The sequence below is a fragment of the Littorina saxatilis genome, linkage group LG12 (assembly GCF_037325665.1).
Source record: "Littorina saxatilis isolate snail1 linkage group LG12, US_GU_Lsax_2.0, whole genome shotgun sequence".
Taxonomy (NCBI): Eukaryota; Metazoa; Mollusca; class Gastropoda; order Littorinimorpha; family Littorinidae; genus Littorina; species Littorina saxatilis.
The window spans coordinates 2,591,774-2,610,287 of record NC_090256.1 but is presented as its reverse complement, the minus strand read 5'-3'; the positions used below and the strand labels follow the sequence as shown (position 1 = coordinate 2,610,287).

At 43.7% G+C, this 18,514-nt stretch overlaps 1 protein-coding gene across 3 annotated transcripts in view; it reads left to right on the top strand.

Annotated features, from left to right (window-relative positions):
• Window positions 1-18,514, top strand: part of LOC138981050 (uncharacterized) — a 57,481-nt gene that overhangs the window by 36,798 nt on the left and 2,169 nt on the right. For all 3 annotated transcript variants that reach the window (XM_070353850.1, XM_070353851.1, XM_070353852.1), the window contains exons 10-25: window positions 1,242-1,527; window positions 4,233-4,322; window positions 5,217-5,373; window positions 6,696-6,865; window positions 7,391-7,551; window positions 8,155-8,355; window positions 8,734-8,867; window positions 9,205-9,349; window positions 9,856-9,977; window positions 10,462-10,624; window positions 11,042-11,167; window positions 12,494-12,654; window positions 16,726-16,834; window positions 17,042-17,176; window positions 17,413-17,546; window positions 18,340-18,507. In XM_070353850.1, the coding sequence (XP_070209951.1) occupies window positions 1,242-1,527; window positions 4,233-4,322; window positions 5,217-5,373; window positions 6,696-6,865; window positions 7,391-7,551; window positions 8,155-8,355; window positions 8,734-8,867; window positions 9,205-9,349; window positions 9,856-9,977; window positions 10,462-10,624; window positions 11,042-11,167; window positions 12,494-12,654; window positions 16,726-16,834; window positions 17,042-17,176; window positions 17,413-17,546; window positions 18,340-18,507 (2,462 nt within the window). The remainder of the gene's footprint in view (window positions 1-1,241; window positions 1,528-4,232; window positions 4,323-5,216; window positions 5,374-6,695; window positions 6,866-7,390; window positions 7,552-8,154; window positions 8,356-8,733; window positions 8,868-9,204; window positions 9,350-9,855; window positions 9,978-10,461; window positions 10,625-11,041; window positions 11,168-12,493; window positions 12,655-16,725; window positions 16,835-17,041; window positions 17,177-17,412; window positions 17,547-18,339; window positions 18,508-18,514) is intronic.

Here is an 18,514-nt window from a genome sequence, read left to right as displayed (position 1 = left end):
TTTGTTGTTTGTGTGGGTGCGTGTGTGTTAGTGTGTGTGTTAGTGTTTGTGTGTGTGTGTGTGTGTGTGTGTGTGTGTGTGTGTGTGTGTGTGTGTTTGTTCTGAGTGTGTGGTAGGTTCTTAGTTTGCTTGTTTGTTTGTTCGGTTTTTTGAGTCACTTGAGAAAAAGTGACTATGTAATCGGTCAGTGTTAGTCTGTCCGGCCGGCCGTCCGGCCGGCCGTCCGGCCGGCCGTCCGTAGACACCACCTTAACGTTGGACTTTTCTCGGAAACTATCAAAGCGATCCGGCTCATATTTTGTTTAGTCGTGACCTCCAATGACCTCTACACTTTAACGATGGTTTCGTTGACCTTTGACCTTTTTCAAGGTCACAGGTCAGCGTCAAAGGAAAAATTAGACATTTTATATCTTTGACAAAGTTCATCGGATGTGATTGAAACTTTGTAGAATTATTCTTTACATCAAAGTATTTACATCTGTAGCCTTTTACGAACGTTATCAGAAAAACAAGGGAGATAACTAGCCTTTTCTGTTCGGCAACACACAACTTAACGTTGGGCTTTTCTCGGAAACTATAAAAGTGACCGGGCTCAAATTTTATGTGAACGTGACTCCCAGTGACCTCTACACTTTGACGTCTGCTTTGGTGACCTTTGACCTTTTTCAAGGTCACAGGTATGTCTTGAAGGAAAAAAATTGAAATATCATATCTCTGAAACTATTCATCGGATTTGATTCAAACTTTATAGGATTATTCTTTACATCAAATTATTTACATCTGTATTGTGTTGTGAATAGCAATTTCTTCCTGTCCATCTGATGCCTCATATAATATTCAGAACTGCGAAAGTGACTCGATCGAGCGTTTGCTCTTCTTGTTTTTATTTGAACAAGTGTCACTATGATGAACGAGGTAAGTTCAGGTTGAAAAATTGTTGAAGACAATAAATAACATGAGACCTGGCTGTTTTAGATCACTTTCGTTAGTCTGCTTTTACGTATGAGTTGCTTAGTGCTCTGGGTTTCAATGGCCGACATGGTCATTCATTGCCGTGGAGGTAACTGCCGGGCTTTTCGCCACAAAATCAACATTCTCTTTTTCTGTTGTACTTACTTACTGCCCATTATGCCAGTTGTCATGTAGGGCAGCAACAAAGGACCTTTTTATGTGTGTTTTCTGTGAATCAAAATTGTTGCACACACCCTCGTAAGATAATATTTTTTATTTGTTTATTTCAGAAAATGTACTCTCTTCTCGATTCAATCCGGGTCTTGATCGGAGCGGAAGGGGAACTCCGTTGGACCTCCACATTGCCTGCTGCATGCCGGGAAGATAATGACGACACGGAAGGAAGCGATTGTTTGGAGGAAGGGAGTGGAGGGCTGGTGCTGGAAGGTGGGGAGGGTGAGGAAGAAGGGTCAGGTTCTCTCCCTTCCGTAGCAACGGACGACGAAGACTTTGTGTTTGTGGATAATACGAAGCCTCCCAAACCGAGACGGAAACCTTCATCATTGGTGCAGTTTGGTGAGCACGAGAGAGAGAGAGAGAGAGAGAGAGAGAGAGAGAGAGAGAGAGAGAGAGAGAGAGAGAGAGAGAGAGAGAGAGAGAGAGAGAGAGAGAGAGAGAGAGAGAGACGGAAACCTTCATCATTGGTGCAGTTAACTTTGGTGAGCACGAGAGAGAGAGAGAGAGAGAGAGAGAGAGAGAGAGAGAGAGAGAGAGAGAGAGACAGAGACAGAGAGAGAAAGAGAGAGATAGAGAGAGATAGAGAGTCAGAGAGGAGGTATTACACACCGGTACGACCGAACTAAGGTATCAATAAATTACTGTTGTGCAGCGGGTTAAAAGAATACCCTATACCTCGGAGATACCTTCACTCGGTCTCAACGACGTCACGTGACATGTTATATGGTGGAAGAGAATGCTGTCGCTTATTTTCCACCCTCAGTTCGGTAAGACTGAAACGATGCTCAGTCACGGAAAGAACTATCCAAACTTGCAAGCACAGCCGCGGTTGTCCTGTAAGTTCCCGATCCATGTTAAACCCTCATCCTCAAAAGGAAAATAAGCGACAGCATTCTCTTCCACCATATAACATGTCACGTGACGTCGTTGAGACCGAGTGAAGGTATATCTCCGAGGTATAGGGTATTCTTTCAACCTGCTGCACAACAGTAATTTAACGTTACCTTAGTTCGGTCGTACCGGTGTGCAATGGGTGCACCGAGGGAGGGAGGGAGGGAGGGAGGGAGGGAGGGAGGGAGGGAGGGAGGGAGAGAGAGAGAGAGAGAAAAAAGAGAGATAGAGAGAGAGAAAGAAAGAGAGAAAGGGAGAGAGAGAGAGAGAGAACTTGAACTTGAACTTTATTACAGGAAAGATAGCATTAGGTCCGTAGGACCTTTCTTACAGCTAGTCCTGATCTAAGCAAAATGGTTATACTCGAAATGGGAATACATAGGAACAAACAAACGAGAGAGAGAGAGAGAGAGAGAGAGAGAGAGAGAGAGAGAGAGAGAGAGAGAGAGAGAGAGAGAGAGAGAGAGATTATAACAAATCGCGTAAGGCAAAATCACTACATTTAGTCAAACTGTCGAACTCACAGAATGAAACTGAACACACTGCATTTTTTCACCAAGACCTTATAGCATCGTCAGATCGCCGCTCGTGGAACAGGCAGTGAAATTGACAAGCAAGTACAGCGCGGTGGTGGTTGCGCTGAGCAGGATAGCACGCTTTTCTGTATCTCTATTTTTTTTTTTAACTTTCTGAGCTTGTTTTTAATCCAAACATATCATATATATATGTGTTTGGAATCAGGAACCCACAAGGAAGATGATGAAATTGTTTTTAAATCAATTTTGGAAATTTAATTTTAATCATACGTTTTTAATTTTATTTTTTGAGCTTGTTTTTAATTCTAATATAACATATTTATATGTTTTGGAATCAGAAAATAATGAAGAATAAGATGAACTTATTTTTGGATTGTTTAATAAAAGAACAATTTTTAATTACAATTTTCAGATTTTTAATGACCAAACTCATTAATTTATTGTTAATCCTCCAAGCTAAAATGCAATACAAGAGTTCGGCCTCCGTCGAAGAGTGCTTGACCAAAGTTTCAATCAATTTGCTTGAAAAATGAAGGCGTGACAGTGCCGCCTCAATTTTCACAAAAAGCCGGATATGACGTCATCAAAGACATTTATCGAAAAAAAAAGTTCGGGGGATATCATACCCAGGAACTACCATGTGAAATTTCATGAAGATCGGTCCAGTAGTTTTCTCTGAAGCGCTCTACACATACACACATACACCACGACCCTCATCTCGATTCCCCGTCTATGTTAAAACATTTAGTCAAAACTTGACTAAATGTAAAAAGAGAGATAGACAGACAGACAAACCGAGACAGAGACAGATAGACAGACAAACAGAGACAGAGACAGATAGACAGACAAACCGAGACAGAGATAGACAGACAGACAAACCGAGACAGAGACAGATAGACAGACAAACAGAATAACAGCCTGTGATTGTGTTTGTCCCTTCACGTGCCTGTCTGTGTCGCTATACGCAACAACAATATCTGTCGGCGGCGTATCACTTTGTATTGAGTCATTTGCAAAACTTTGCCCAAAGATTGGTTCCGCCTCACATAAAGCTAATTCTTGTTCGTTTTGTTTTTCGTTGTTGGTGGGTTTTCCTTCCCCTGTCGTTCACTCAAAGAAGAGTACCATTCTCATATTTATTCCGCGTGACGATGAACCTCACACACAGTTAGTTCTCGTTTATATATATATATATATATATAAATATATGTGTGTGTGTGTGTGTGTGTGTGTGTGTGTTTGTGTGTGTGTGTGCTTATCATCTCTCGTTCACTCACTACCTTTTCCTCTGTATCTGCCATAAGTTGTACATAAACTGCAGGGCCGGACTAGGCTAAGAGGAGGGGGGGGGGGGGGGGGGGTTACCAGTGGTGGTCCAGGGGGATGCTCCCCCTGGCGGGGTCAAGGGGCAGAGCAGTGGCAGTGATGGGTAGGTCATATTCTGAGATAGGAAAATGGTCGCTCCTTGCATGAAACAGCATAAAATAAACAATAATAAAAAATGTTTTAAATAAGTGAAGTACATGATAAGGCTCGGTGGGGGGGGGGGGGGGGGGGGGGGGCTGTGTCCGGCCCTGAACTGTTACAATCAAATTCAAGAAAGTGTTTTATTCTCAGGTCGTCAGCTGTCTGTGTATGTGGACGGAGTAAAACTTGGGAGCAACGACGTTTCACAGAGAGCAGACCTACTCAAAGACACCACTGAAGGTCAGTGCCTGTAAATATGTTGAGTACAATAATGATTTTGTAGATTTACAGAGTAATCTGACGTTGTCAAACACAGTATTTGGCAATGTGCTAAAGTATATTTTGAACAAACAGACAGACAGACAGACAGACAGACAGACACACACACACACACACACACACACACATACACAAACACACACACACACACACACACACACACACACACACACACACACTCACACACACCCCAGGGCCGTACCAGGGCTGGACCTATAGTGCTGTAAGAGGGAGGGGCTGGACCTATAGTGCTGTAAGAGGGAGGGGCTGGACCTATAGTGCTGTAAGAGGGAGGGGCTGGACCTATAGTGCTGTAAGAGGGAGGGGCTGGACCTATAGTGCTGTAAGAGGGAGGGGCTGGACCTATAGTGCTGTAAGAGGGAGGGGCTGGACCTATAGTGCTGTAAGAGGGAGGGGCTGGACCTATAGTGCTGTAAGAGGGAGGGGCTTCCAAAATGAGGCAGGAGTACAAAGGTCGGCCAGGTGCTGTAGAAATTTAGCATTTGAAAAATAACCGAAGATTGTATATGTACAATCAAGAAAGGAAACTTATGGAAAGCTTTGCTTTGAGTTATAGTCACAGAATGAGCTGCATAGCTGCAGGACACATTTCGTTTCTTAGTTGACCTGTTTCGAGTAGTTTTTGATCAAACAAAAATTAAAAATCAAACTTGCAATTCATGTCTGCAGCGCTTATACAAACTTTTAATTTGTTGTCAAAATGAAAGTTTGGCTATCCATGTCTGCAGCGCTTATACAAACTTTTAATTTGTAGTCAAAATGAAAGCTTGGCTATCCATGTCTTCAGACGTTTAGTTGTGATTAAAAGAAAAGCTTGAATGTTCATTATTGCAGCATTGTCTGAACGCTGGGCACAATTGAAGCAAAAGTACGACAGGGCTGAACAAACTCATCGCTCCTGGCGAGAGACCAAGCAAATCATGCGTAACGTCACCGACTTCGCGGATGACATCAGTGAACTGGCTTCGGTGTTCAGCGATGAGGTCACGAGGTCAGAAACTGATGACGTCACTCTCACACACACTCTCTCTCTCTCTCTCTCTCTCTCTCTCTCTCTCTCTCTCTCTCTCTCTCTCTCTCTTCTCTCTCTATCTCTGTCTCTCTCTCTGTCTCTCTCCTCTCTCTCTATCTCACCCTACCTTTTTCTTTTGGTGTGTGCAATTATTTTTGTGATTAGATTTGTGATTAAAACTTTCCTTTCATAGAAAAACAAGGAATTGTCCAAAAGTTGTGTTATTCAAACAAGTATGATGTCGAAACAGAGGTAGCCTTGTTCACAATAGTATCGTAAATTAGAAAACAAGTCGCGTAAGGCGAAATTACTACATTTAGTCAAGCTGTGGAACTCACAGAATGAAACTGAACGTAGTCCGCCGCTAGTGCAAAAGGCAGTGAAAGTGACGAGCCTGTTTGGCGCGGTAGCGGTTGCTCTGTGCTTCATTGCACGCTTTACTGTACCTCTCTTCGTTTTAAGTTTCTGAGCGTGTTTTTAATCCAAACATATCATATCTATATGTTTTTGGAATCAGGAACCGACAAGGAATAAGATGAAATTGTTTTTAAATCGATTTCGGAAATTTAATTTTGATCATAATTTTTATATTTTTAATTTTCAGAGCTTGTTTTTAATCCAAATATAACATATTTATATGTTTTTGGAATCAGAACATGATAAAGAATAAGATGAACGTAAATTTGGATCGTTTTATAATTTTTTTTTTTTTACAATTTTCAGATTGTTAATGACCAAAGTCATTAATTAATTTTTAAGCCACCAAGCTAAAATGCAATACCGAAGTCCGGCCTTCGTGGAAGCTTGCTTGGCCAAAATTTCAATCAATTTGATTGAAAAATGAGGGTGTGACAGTGCCGCCTCAACTTTTACAAAAAGCCGGATATGACGTCATCAAAGACATTTATCGAAAAAAAGAAAAAAACGTCCGGGGATATCATTCCCAGGAACTCTCATGTAAAATTTCATAAAGATTGGTCCAGTAGTTTAGTCTGAATCGCTCTACACACACACACGCACAGACAGACAGACACACACACATACACCACAGTCAAAACTTGACTAAATGTAAAAAAAAAACCGAAATGGTTTTATTCCCCTTTTTGAAAAGATAACGAATGTACCCTTTTTGGATTAGACTGATCTTATTTCTCCACTGCTATTTCAGATATCAGACCGCTCATATCAGAACGATATCACAACTAAGTGATATTTATTTATGTCCTCGCATGCCTTTAACTTCATTACGTAGAACGTCCAACATGAGGAAATAAACTTTATAAACCTTTTTTTTTTTGCAGGTCACATGACAGCATAAAAACACGAATGAAGAAAGCAGTAAAAATAGCGGAAAAACGAATGGCGGAAGTACAAGCGCGGAAAACTGGCGGCGGCGGTGCTGGCGCCAGCAAACCGGAAACAGAACGGCCAGCCAATGACGACACAGTGATTGTGGAGGCTGTTGAAAAAGGTCAGACTTTTGTTCTCACTCTTTTTACTGGACAGTTTTCAACTCCTAGACTGCTGGAAGAATGTAGTTAAAAATTCAATATAAAAAATTACCCCAATTTCAAAATGCTTTGCATTTGAAAACCACATATTGCAAGTAGTTTGAAGATTTTCTTTTCATCACGTGCTTAAATTTATCTTCATTTTAGAATCCCTTGCTTTTGAGACCTGATTTTTTAAGATCTGAAAAGGGAGGGAGGAGTGGGGGTCTGTATTTAGGCCAAAAAAAAAGGTCTGTTTACGGTAACATAGGCCAAAAAAATAGGGTCGGTAGGTCGGGATTTTTTTTCTTCTTTTTTTTCCCCCAAAACCCATATTTTTACGTTATTTTGCCAAAAAAACAAGAATTTTTTTTTTTTCCCAAATGCCCAAAAAAAGTCTAGGGTCGCGCGAAAAAAAATAGGGTCGGTCGGGTTACCGTAAACAGACTATTTTTTTGGGGGGCAATACAAACGCTTAACGGCCACTTTATGCTATGCCTGTGCAGTCCAAAAAGCCAGAAAGGAGTGGGGAAACGTGCGCACACTGCGCGCAGTGACCCCCCAGAGCTGTGGGAGAGCAGGCGCACAGGTGATGCGGCTCCATGCCAACATCTCCCACCTAAAACAGCAGGTGAACACAGCCAAGGCTCTGCTCCGTTCTATGCAGGTAAATCCAGGATGATAAGTGCAACCTAATAAAATGATTACTTGTGTATATCAGGATTTATCACTTGAATTTGTTTTACTCGTTGAAGTTTTGTGTGTGTATATTTGTATTAGAATGTACGTCAAATACAGTACTGCAATGATATTACTGAATGTACTGTTCAAACAAAAGCTCCCCCGGAAACGGAATATGACTGCCTAAATGGCAGGGGAAGGGGGGAGGGGGGAGGGGGGAGGGGGGAGGGGGGGGAGGGACGCCCATTCACACAAAAGCCCACTCGTGATCACGAGTGCACGTGGGAGTTGCAGCCCGTGAACTCAGAAGAAGAAGATTGAAGTTGACAGAACAAAGACTGATATGTTACAACGACAAGTGACATCAACGCGGGACCACTTACGTTTATCAAATAAACCCGGTCCCAACGGAGAGAAGAAGAAGAAGAATGCCCCTGCAAATATTTTAAGTAAGTATGACGTGTGTCTGAGGGCATTTACTTGCAGTCTGTCATTTTTTGTCAGGCGCTTAAAAGTATCCAAATATTAGCACAGCTGTATTAGGTTTTTTCAATTCTGTTCAAACTATAATTTTTATATTCTTTTCCAGCTCTCCATCGCCAAGGCTGGAAGCGGATACCTTTCCATACCCGTGTCGCAGAAAGCTCCTCTGTCCCTCTCCTCCACTGGCCCCTCCCTGACTCCCAGCCCCTCTCCTCCCCCGTCTGTTTCCATGGTTACCACCATAGAAGTGTGCATCAGGACACAGAACACGGAGGGCCCTGTTCTGCTCATCAAGGGAAACAATTCGGTATGCGCGAATGTTAAACATTATGCCTGTATCTATACAATGTCATATTTTAGTCTTGTTTTCATGTTGTTGTGTTTTTAATTGTTTATTTGCTGGAACCGTGCAAATAACAGGAACAGTTCAAGCTAGACTCAACTTGTCAGTAGACTCGACATGACATTGAATGTTTCATGCGTGCAAAAGGGAGGAACGGTGAGAGTCGGAAAGGGAACATTTCCCAATGTTTAAATCATTGAACTGAAAGTCTGGCAACTAGCGGTACAAATTAATAAAGACCCCTCTATTTTACGATCGATTTTTTTTATTAGCATTATATATCTATTCTGGGTCGGTACTCATATCTGTACACATGTGTCCCTCTTGTTTTACATTTTCTAGGCAACCTTCAGCATTGACATCGACAGCAGCGAGCTGAGCGTCACTGTGTTTGACGCAGCAGGATATGAACTGGAAACGGTCACTTCTGACGTCACAATGGTTGAAGACCGATGGTACAACGTGAAAATCATCAGGTAATGATTGAAGATCAATTAATAATGGAAAACACAGTTTGTGCACACATCACTTTCTCGTTAGTTTTTCTTTATCGTATTACTGCACATATTGCTGTCCATGCACGATACAGTGATTTATGCATACAACATATTGCTGTCCATGCACGATACAGTGATTTATGCATACAACATATTGCTGTCCATGCACGATACAGTGATTTATGCATATGCTGTCCATGCACGATACAGTGATTTATGCATACAACATATTGCTGTACATGCATGATACAGTGTTTTTGTATGCGCAGACTACTTCAGTTTGAAGCTGACATTTTGGTTGTATCATATCAATCAGAACAGGTAAGAGGCTGCTGCTGCGAGTAATGCCACGCGATGGCAAGGAAGAGTCAGTGGAGAATGACGTCACCGTGGAATCTATGACGTATCTGCAACCAAACCCTGTACACGTGTACGTCGGAGGAGTTGCTGATGGTGAACCAGTGAGTAAACTGATGAAAACAGACGTGCATCTTAACAGTACAGTACAAGTATTCGCGTTGACCATATATTTTCGGTATTTAACTGGTTTTGAAAATAAACACCAAGAAAGGGTCTATCGGTCAATTCTGCCAATTGTATTTCTGATATTATTTCGTATCAAAATCAGGCTAATGTTCTTACATGAAGGTTTGACTGTCCGTCCTGATGACGTGACAGATTTGTGTGTGAAAATGAAGTTGTCTTGCCTTCACAGCATTACCGGTTTATGAAACATACCAGCGCAACACTGACCGTACCTCGCAACAACAATTACAGTTTGTGTTATTAATCTGAGGTGGTTGCAAAGTCTTGTCATAAACTGCTTTAGTCAAACTACATCTCGTGTGTATGTGTGTGTGTGTGTGTGTGTGTGTGTGTGTGTGTGTGCGTACGTGCGTGCGTGCGTGCATGCGTGCGTGCGTGCGTGCGTGTGTGTGTGTGTGTGCCTGCGTGTGTGTTTGTTCAGTTTTCAGTGGGATCAGACACATGGAGAGGATGTCTAGGAGAACTACACGTCAACGGGCGAGCAGTTTCATTATTTCACGAAAGTAGTAGAGGAGAAGGACCCCAGATTTGTGCCAGTCAATGGTGAGACACTTGAACGTTGCTCTCTATAGCTTGTTTCTAAGCGGCGTGTTTGATAGAGACTGGCATAACGTATTATATGGGAGGAAGGGGATCTGTACCTGTAAGTCAGTCTGGTCATCATCATGCCAGTGTTTTGTACATTTCATATCCAAGGCTTTATTGTGCTTTAACAGAGATCATATATCTTTGTTTTTCTGTTTGCCTAATATCCACATATCAGCTAGATGTCAACAAGTTCTGCTTTTTTTTCCCAAGGATACGACTGATATGCTAGCGGAATTAAAACTGGAGGGCAAATACTCTTGTCAACTTGCGAACCTTTTCCACATTCTGTTGTAAACACAGGCAAACCGGCTGATCGCGACACGGAACACAGACAAACCGGCTGATCGCGACACGGAACAGTACGCTTGTAAAAAATAAATGTAGTACAACAAATTCAGTTCTGCGCCACGACTGACGCAGTCTTTTGTTCCTGTTGCAGTACACCTCAACCAGAGGGCAGCTCGCTGGTTTTTGATGGCGTCGGATTCCTCCACTTCCCGGCATCGGTGTTGCCCATGCGCACACGCATGCAGTCTGTACACTTTCGTTTCCGGTCCAGACAGGCGACAGCGGCCCTCCTACATTTAGTCAACAAAAGACAGGTAGCCTACTCTTTTAAATCTTTTTGTTTTTGTTTGTGAAAATATTATTTTGGATGGAATTAGGACACCACATGTTCACCCGGAAGCACCCAGAGTAGCCTAATGTTACAGCAAAAGCTTCCGATTTCACTTTTATCAATAGAAACCTTTTCTTCCGTATAAAGCGTATTTACACTTAAGATTTGTATTATATGCAAGGTCAAAGTACTGCATCTTTTGCATCACCCTCATTGTGTATGTGACTGTGAAAATAAAGCTGCAGTAGTCCGTATAGGAATGCAATTAGGGGGGGGGGGGGGGGAGAGGGGGAGAGAAGGGGAGGGGGTGGGGCGGCGAGGGGTACAATGTATTATTAGCCAATATCTTATCATTCTGTATACAGCATTAACTGATATTAACCCTGATTTTGCTTGACAGAGATTCATGCTCCGTGTGATGTTGGCTGACGGAGCCTTGATGATCGACACGACGACACCCACAGAGTCCATCACACTCAGAAGCCAGCGTAACGACTATAATGACGGCTTCTTCCATTCTCTAAAGGTACGCCGTGTGTTGTGAACGAACTAGTAACGTAGTACGACGGCTCGTCAGTTTTACGTACAGTGATAGACCTAAAAGTAAATAGTTTTGAACACGGAGTCCGACGCGTGAACTGCGAAAAGAAACCAGCTTGCGTTAGTCCCGCATAGCCAAATAAGTTGAAAGGACGTTAAACACCAACAACGAACCCACCGACGACATCGAAAATATCTTAACAAGTATTGGCCCGGGACTCTTACTATTATGACGGTTAACTATGAACAGAAAAAAAATCTGGGTCTTGAAAAGGACGAAGTCTGAAATCGGAGGGTAAATGTTTAAAACGGAGGGATAATGTTTAAAACGGAGGGATAATGTTTAAATCGGAGGGACAATATTTAAAACGGAGGGATAATGTTTGAATCGGAGGGATAATGTTTAAACCGATAATGTTTAAATCGGAGGGATAATGTTTAAATCGGAGGGATAATGTTTAAAACGGAGGGATAATGTTTAAAACGGAGAGATAATGTTTAAATTGGAGGGATAATGTTTAAAACGGAGGGATAATGTTTAAATCGGAGGGATAATGTTTAAAATGGAGGGATAATGTTTAAAACGGAGGGATAATGTTTAAAACGGAGGTTTCATTGCCATACAATCTTGTGGGGGTTTCATTTGGATATGATATTACTTTCTGTCTCTCCGAAGGCAATTTTTCTTCCTGTCAATTGTTTCAACTAAAGCCAAACTTCTCCAAAACGACCACCCAAGAGACCGACCAAAAGTAGTTGTTAGAGACAGTTGGACGTTTTGAAAAGGGGAATGACTGATAAAGAAAAAGACTGGTTGGGATTCCTTTGAAGTGGTCGTTGTGGCTGGGTGGTCGTTATCATGAGTTGGTCACCAGGGCACGTTTTACTTTATTTTATCAAGGACTGTTTTAGTGGAGCAGAGCGTAACCCGTTCTGGCACTCTCAGCCTTTGCTTCAAACAGTCAACATGCATCGGGATTTGGGAAGGGAGATATTATGGAAGAATAGGAAGTTGGTAAGGATGTTCTAGCTGACTGTCAATATATCTGTATATATCTCTGTATTGAAAGTTCATTGAAATGAGCAAACTAAAGTGTTTTTGACAGCTGTTTTAATAAGATGAAAGAGGTTACAATTCATGCTCAATTATAGTCATGATGTAACTCAACTCGACCAGCAGCAATCCTTATGTTGTAGAACGACTGCTTGCACGGACAGTTGGTACCTTTGTTTTTCTTTATTACGCAAATAATAGTACGAAGATCTAAAACTTTCTTGGTTTTAAAGAACATCATTGGGTCTCCATTTTTAGATTCAGTATCGGGACAGCACGACCTATCCAGAGATAGATGGTGTGGACGGCGCTTTTACAATAGAAAGGTCAAGGCCACACAATGTCAACAACATGGCCGACGGTGTCGTGGTGGGAGCTTTTGTAACCGGAAGTCATGCGTTTGAGAAGTCCAAATATAGGTAAGTGACGCAGTTGCCATTTGTAAAGAAACACATGTTACTTAGAGGGCGCAGTGTTCTAGACGTGCCAGAAGGATTCATAGACTATCATTGAACTTGCTGACAGCATCATTGCTTCAAGTCGCATTTTGATATATATAGGCCTATATGGCTGGATTTTGCGAAAGCCTAGGTTTCCGGAGTTAATTAACATCATTGTTAACAAACAAACAAACAACCATATATGCAAAGACCAACACACACAAGCGCTTGCACATGCATGCACGTACGGACAAACAGACAGACTCATAGACAAACAGACACAGGCACAGTCACAGACACAAACAGACACAGGCACAGTCACAGACACAGACACAGGCACAGACACAGACACAAACAGACACAGGCACAGTCACAGACACAAACAGACACAGGCACAGACACAAACAGACACAGGCACAGACACAGACACAGACACAGGCACAGTCACAGACACAGACACAGACACAAACAGACACAGGCACAGTCACAGACACAGACACAGACACAGTCACAGACACAAACAGACACAGGCACAGTCACAGACACAAACAGACACAGGCACAGACACAGACACAGGCACAGACACAGACACAGGCACAGACACAGACACAAACAGACACAGGCACAGACACAAACAGACACAGGCACAGACACAAACAGACACAGGCACAGACACAAACAGACACAGGCACAGACACAGACACAGGCACAGACACAAACAGGCACAGTCACAGACACAAACAGACACAGGCACAGTCACAGACACAAACAGACACAGGCACAGACACAAACAGGCACAGTCACAGACACAAACAGACACAGACACAGACACAAACAGACACAGGCACAGTCACAGACACAAACAGACACAGGCACAGGCACAGACACAAACAGACACAGACACAGTCACAGACACAAACAGACACAGGCACAGTCACAGACACAAACAGACACAGGCACAGTCACAGACACAGACACAGACACAGACACAAACAGACACAGGCACAGACACAGACACAAACAGACACAGGCACAGACACAAACAGACACAGGCACAGTCACAGACACAAACAGACACAGGCACAGTCACAGACACAGACACAGACACAGACACAAACAGACACAGGCACAGACACAGACACAAACAGACACAGACACAGACACAGGCACAGACACAGACACAAACAGACACAGGCACAGACACAGACACAAACAGACACAGGCACAGACACAGACAGACACAGGCACAGACACAAACAGACACAGGCACAGGCACAGACACAAACAGACACAGGCACAGTCACAGACACAAACAGACACAGGCACAGTCACAGACACAAACAGACACAGGCACAGTCACAGACACAGACACAGGCACAGACACAGACACAAACAGACACAGGCACAGACACAGACACAAACAGACACAGACACAGACACAGGCACAGGCACAGACACAAACAGACACAGACACAGTCACAGACACAAACAGACACAGGCACAGTCACAGACACAAACAGACACAGGCACAGTCACAGACACAAACAGACACAGGCACAGACACAGACACAAACAGGCACAGACACAGACACAAACAGACACAGGCACAGACACAGACACAAACAGACACAGGCACAGTCACAGACACAAACAGACACAGGCACAGTCACAGACACAAACAGACACAGGCACAGACACAGACACAAACAGGCACAGACACAGACACAAACAGACACAGGCACAGACACAGACACAAACAGACACAGACACAGACACAGGCACAGACACAGACACAAACAGACACAGGCACAGTCACAGACACAAACAGACACAGGCACAGTCACAGACACAAACAGACACAGGCACAGACACAGACACAAACAGACACAGGCACAGACACAGACACAAACAGACACAGACACAGACACAGGCACAGGCACAGACACAAACAGACACAGGCACAGTCACAGACACAAACAGACACAGGCACAGTCACAGACACAAACAGACACAGGCACAGTCACAGACACAGACACAGGCACAGACACAGACACAAACAGACACAGGCACAGACACAGACACAAACAGACACAGGCACAGACACAGACACAAACAGACACAGGCACAGACACAGACACAAACAGACACAGACACAGGCACAGGCACAGACACAGACACAAACAGACACAGGCACAGTCACAGACACAAACAGACACAGGCACAGTCACAGACACAAACAGACACAGGCACAGACACAGACACAAACAGACACAGGCACAGACACAGACACAAACAGACACAGGCACAGACACAGACACAAACAGACACAGGCACAGTCACAGACACAAACAGACACAGGCACAGACACAAACAGACACAGGCACAGACACAGACACAAACAGACACAGGCACAGACACAAACAGACACAGGCACAGACACAAACAGACACAGACACAGACACAAACAGACACAGACACAGACACAAACAGACACAGGCACAGACACAAACAGACACAGGCACAGACACAAACAGACACAGGCACAGACACAAACAGACACAGGCACAGACACAAACAGACACAGGCACAGACACAAACAGACACAGACACAGACACAAACAGACACAGGCACAGTCACAGACACAAACAGACACAGGCACAGACACAAACAGGCACAGTCACAGACACAAACAGACACAGACACAGACACAAACAGACACAGGCACAGTCACAAACAGACACAGGCACAGACACAGACACAAACAGACACAGGCACAGGCACAGACACAAACAGACACAGGCACAGACACAAACAGGCACAGTCACAAACAGGCACAGTCACAGACACAAACAGACACAGTCACAGACACAAACAGTCACAGGCACAGACACAGACAGGCACAGTCACAGACACAAACAGACACAGGCACAGACACAAACAGTCACAGACACAAACAGACACAGGCACAGACACAAACAGGCACAGTCACAGACACAAACAGACACAGGCACAGACACAAACAGACACAGTCACAGACACAGACACAGGCACAGGCACAGACACAAACAGGCACAGTCACAAACAGACACAGTCACAGACACAAACAGACACAGTCACAGACACAAACAGACACAGGCACAGACACAAACAGGCACAGTCACAGACACAGACACAGACACAAACAGGCACAGTCACAGACACAGACACAGACACAAACAGGCACAGTCACAGACACAGGCACAGACACAAACAGGCACAGTCACAGACACAGGCACAGACACAAACAGGCACAGTCACAGACACAAACAGACACAGTCACAGACACAAACAGACACAGGCACAGACACAAACAGGCACAGTCACAGACACAAACAGACACAGACACAGTCACAGACACAGTCACAGACACAGACACAGTCACAGACACAGACACAGACACAGTCACAGGCACAGGCACAGACACAGTCGTCAAACATGCATACACACACACAGGTACGCACGCAAGCAAGCACGCACGTAATCACGCACTCACACACGCATCTCAAACTTGCATATGTTTGTTTTTACGCAGCACCTGAGAGTAACAATCTTCATCTTAAAAAAGATTAGCTTATTTACACGCACAAAAAGATTAGCTTATTTACACGCACAAAAAGATTAGCTTATTTACACGCACAAAAAGATTAGCTTATTTACACGCACAAAAAGATTAGCTTATTTACACGCACAAAAAGATTAGCTTATTTACACGCACAAAAAGCCGATGTTCGGAAATAACTTTGTCAGGGTTGCCGGAATGGTTTGTGAACATCGAGGCAAACTTTTCCACGTGACGTTAAAGGTCAGTCACTAGCAAGGGTTGTACGTGTCTGAAACGCGTGGACAAGGAGCACTTGTGAAAAGTTTGCCTCAAGAATATTCAATCTTTCACAGCCCATACACACACGACAGAGTTATGTTCGGAGTTCTTTGACTGTGACGTCAGTGACGTCTGTAAAATGACTCTTTAATCCGGCGTGATGAAAATTGTGTTTTCTTCGTATTTCAAGGCCACTGATGGGATGCCTGCAGGGACTCGAGATCGACAATAAACCTTTGCTGTTATCACAAGCTGTGACGTCAACAGGGGTATTCTCTGGCACGTGTGACCCGTACAGGGTATGTAAAGATGCGCGTTGAAATAAGTAGCCTATGTGTGTGTGTGTGTGTGTGTGTGTGTGTGTGTGTGTGTGTATGTGTGTGTGTGTGCGTACATGCGTCCATCCGTGCATTTTTGCTTGTTTGTGAGTCTGCATACCTCGGTGACAATGTGTCACCCGTCGTTTCCCTTCCGCATGTTAATTCTCTCCAACCTGATTTTTCCAGCTATGGTCACAGTGTGTACAATTTGTGGAAGGCAGTGAAGGAATCGACCTCGGATCACTTGACCGCTCGGCAACCGTCGTCCTTCTCTTCTCATCAGATGCACGGGGCCCACTGCTCGCCTACTCGAGAGAAGGGGTAAAATTGCTTTAGCTAAGTTATAGATCAAGATAAAGCCTGAGTGTTTGTAACTATAATAATTTGTCCAGAAAGGGGTGAAGTGGGTCAAGTCTTAAACGTATTTGTGTCCTTCCTGTCGTCATTGATTGCGCATTCACATAGTTCAAATTCGTTTGTCCTGACGTGTTTCCGCCTTCTCTTTCGTGTAGAACACGCGCATCAGAAATGAATAACATTCCGGGTTTTTTTCTCAGAAATATGAAGCACAAATATCTGCCACTGATGACGGTTTGCAAGTGACAACAGAAGAGGACGAATTGTCGATAGACAGGCCTGATGACGTCACGAACCATTTCGTCATGTTAACCGTCACAGATGACGGAACAAAGTAAGTGTGATCAGTGAGTCGTCTGTTGGAGGGGCCGGGGAAGGAGGCTCTTTCTCAACTCTTCTCTGGCTTCTACATATTTCTCACTATTTTATCTTATATGTTGACCGGCACGTTTGGCCTAGTGGTAAGGCGTCCGCCCCGTGATCGGGAGGTCGTGGGTTCGAACCCCGGCCGGGTCATACCTAAGACTTTAAAATTGGCAATCTAGTTAACCAAACAAACCCTAAATATAAATCGCCCCATACATACATACATACAATTACAAACAAACAAACAAAAATCTGATATGTTATGCAATACTGAAGTTTAACCAGAGAAAGTGTAGCAAGCCCCTCGCTACAAATCTCTGGTTTAACACTTATATATATATGAATACATGTAGTCGACGATCATTGTACATTTTTGATGACGTCCTTATTTCTGGGTAAGGGCTTTGTTTATTCGAATTTATAGGGGTCACAAACAATGTGACGTCACGTTTTTGACATCGTATCCTTACGTCATCATCTTGACTGCACTCGAAATTGAAGCGCTCCAATGTTGAACTACTTTTGCTTGTAGAACTATGTACTATTTCACACTATTTCACACCATGTTCAAAACTGGTGACAGAACTGAGTGTGTTCAAAACTGGAACACTTCCGGTCTCCCGAATGCGGCGCATGGCTGCCTAAATGGCGGGGTAAAAACGGTCATACACGTACAAGTTCGTGGGAGTTTCCACCCATGAACAAAGAAGAAGAAGGAACATTCAGTTTACAGTATGTTTTTTTGACCTCACTGCGTGCAGGGTCACATGTTCAGCGTGGGAACAAGAGGTGGCGACGACATACGGAGGTTTCTGGTTCGCACAGGCGAAGAAGGATGGCGCGCATAACGTGCAGATAGGACTTTCTGTAGACCTCACCTCTGGTGCACAGCTCTTTGGACAGCTCTCTCAAGTCATGGTTGGAGACAGGTGGGTA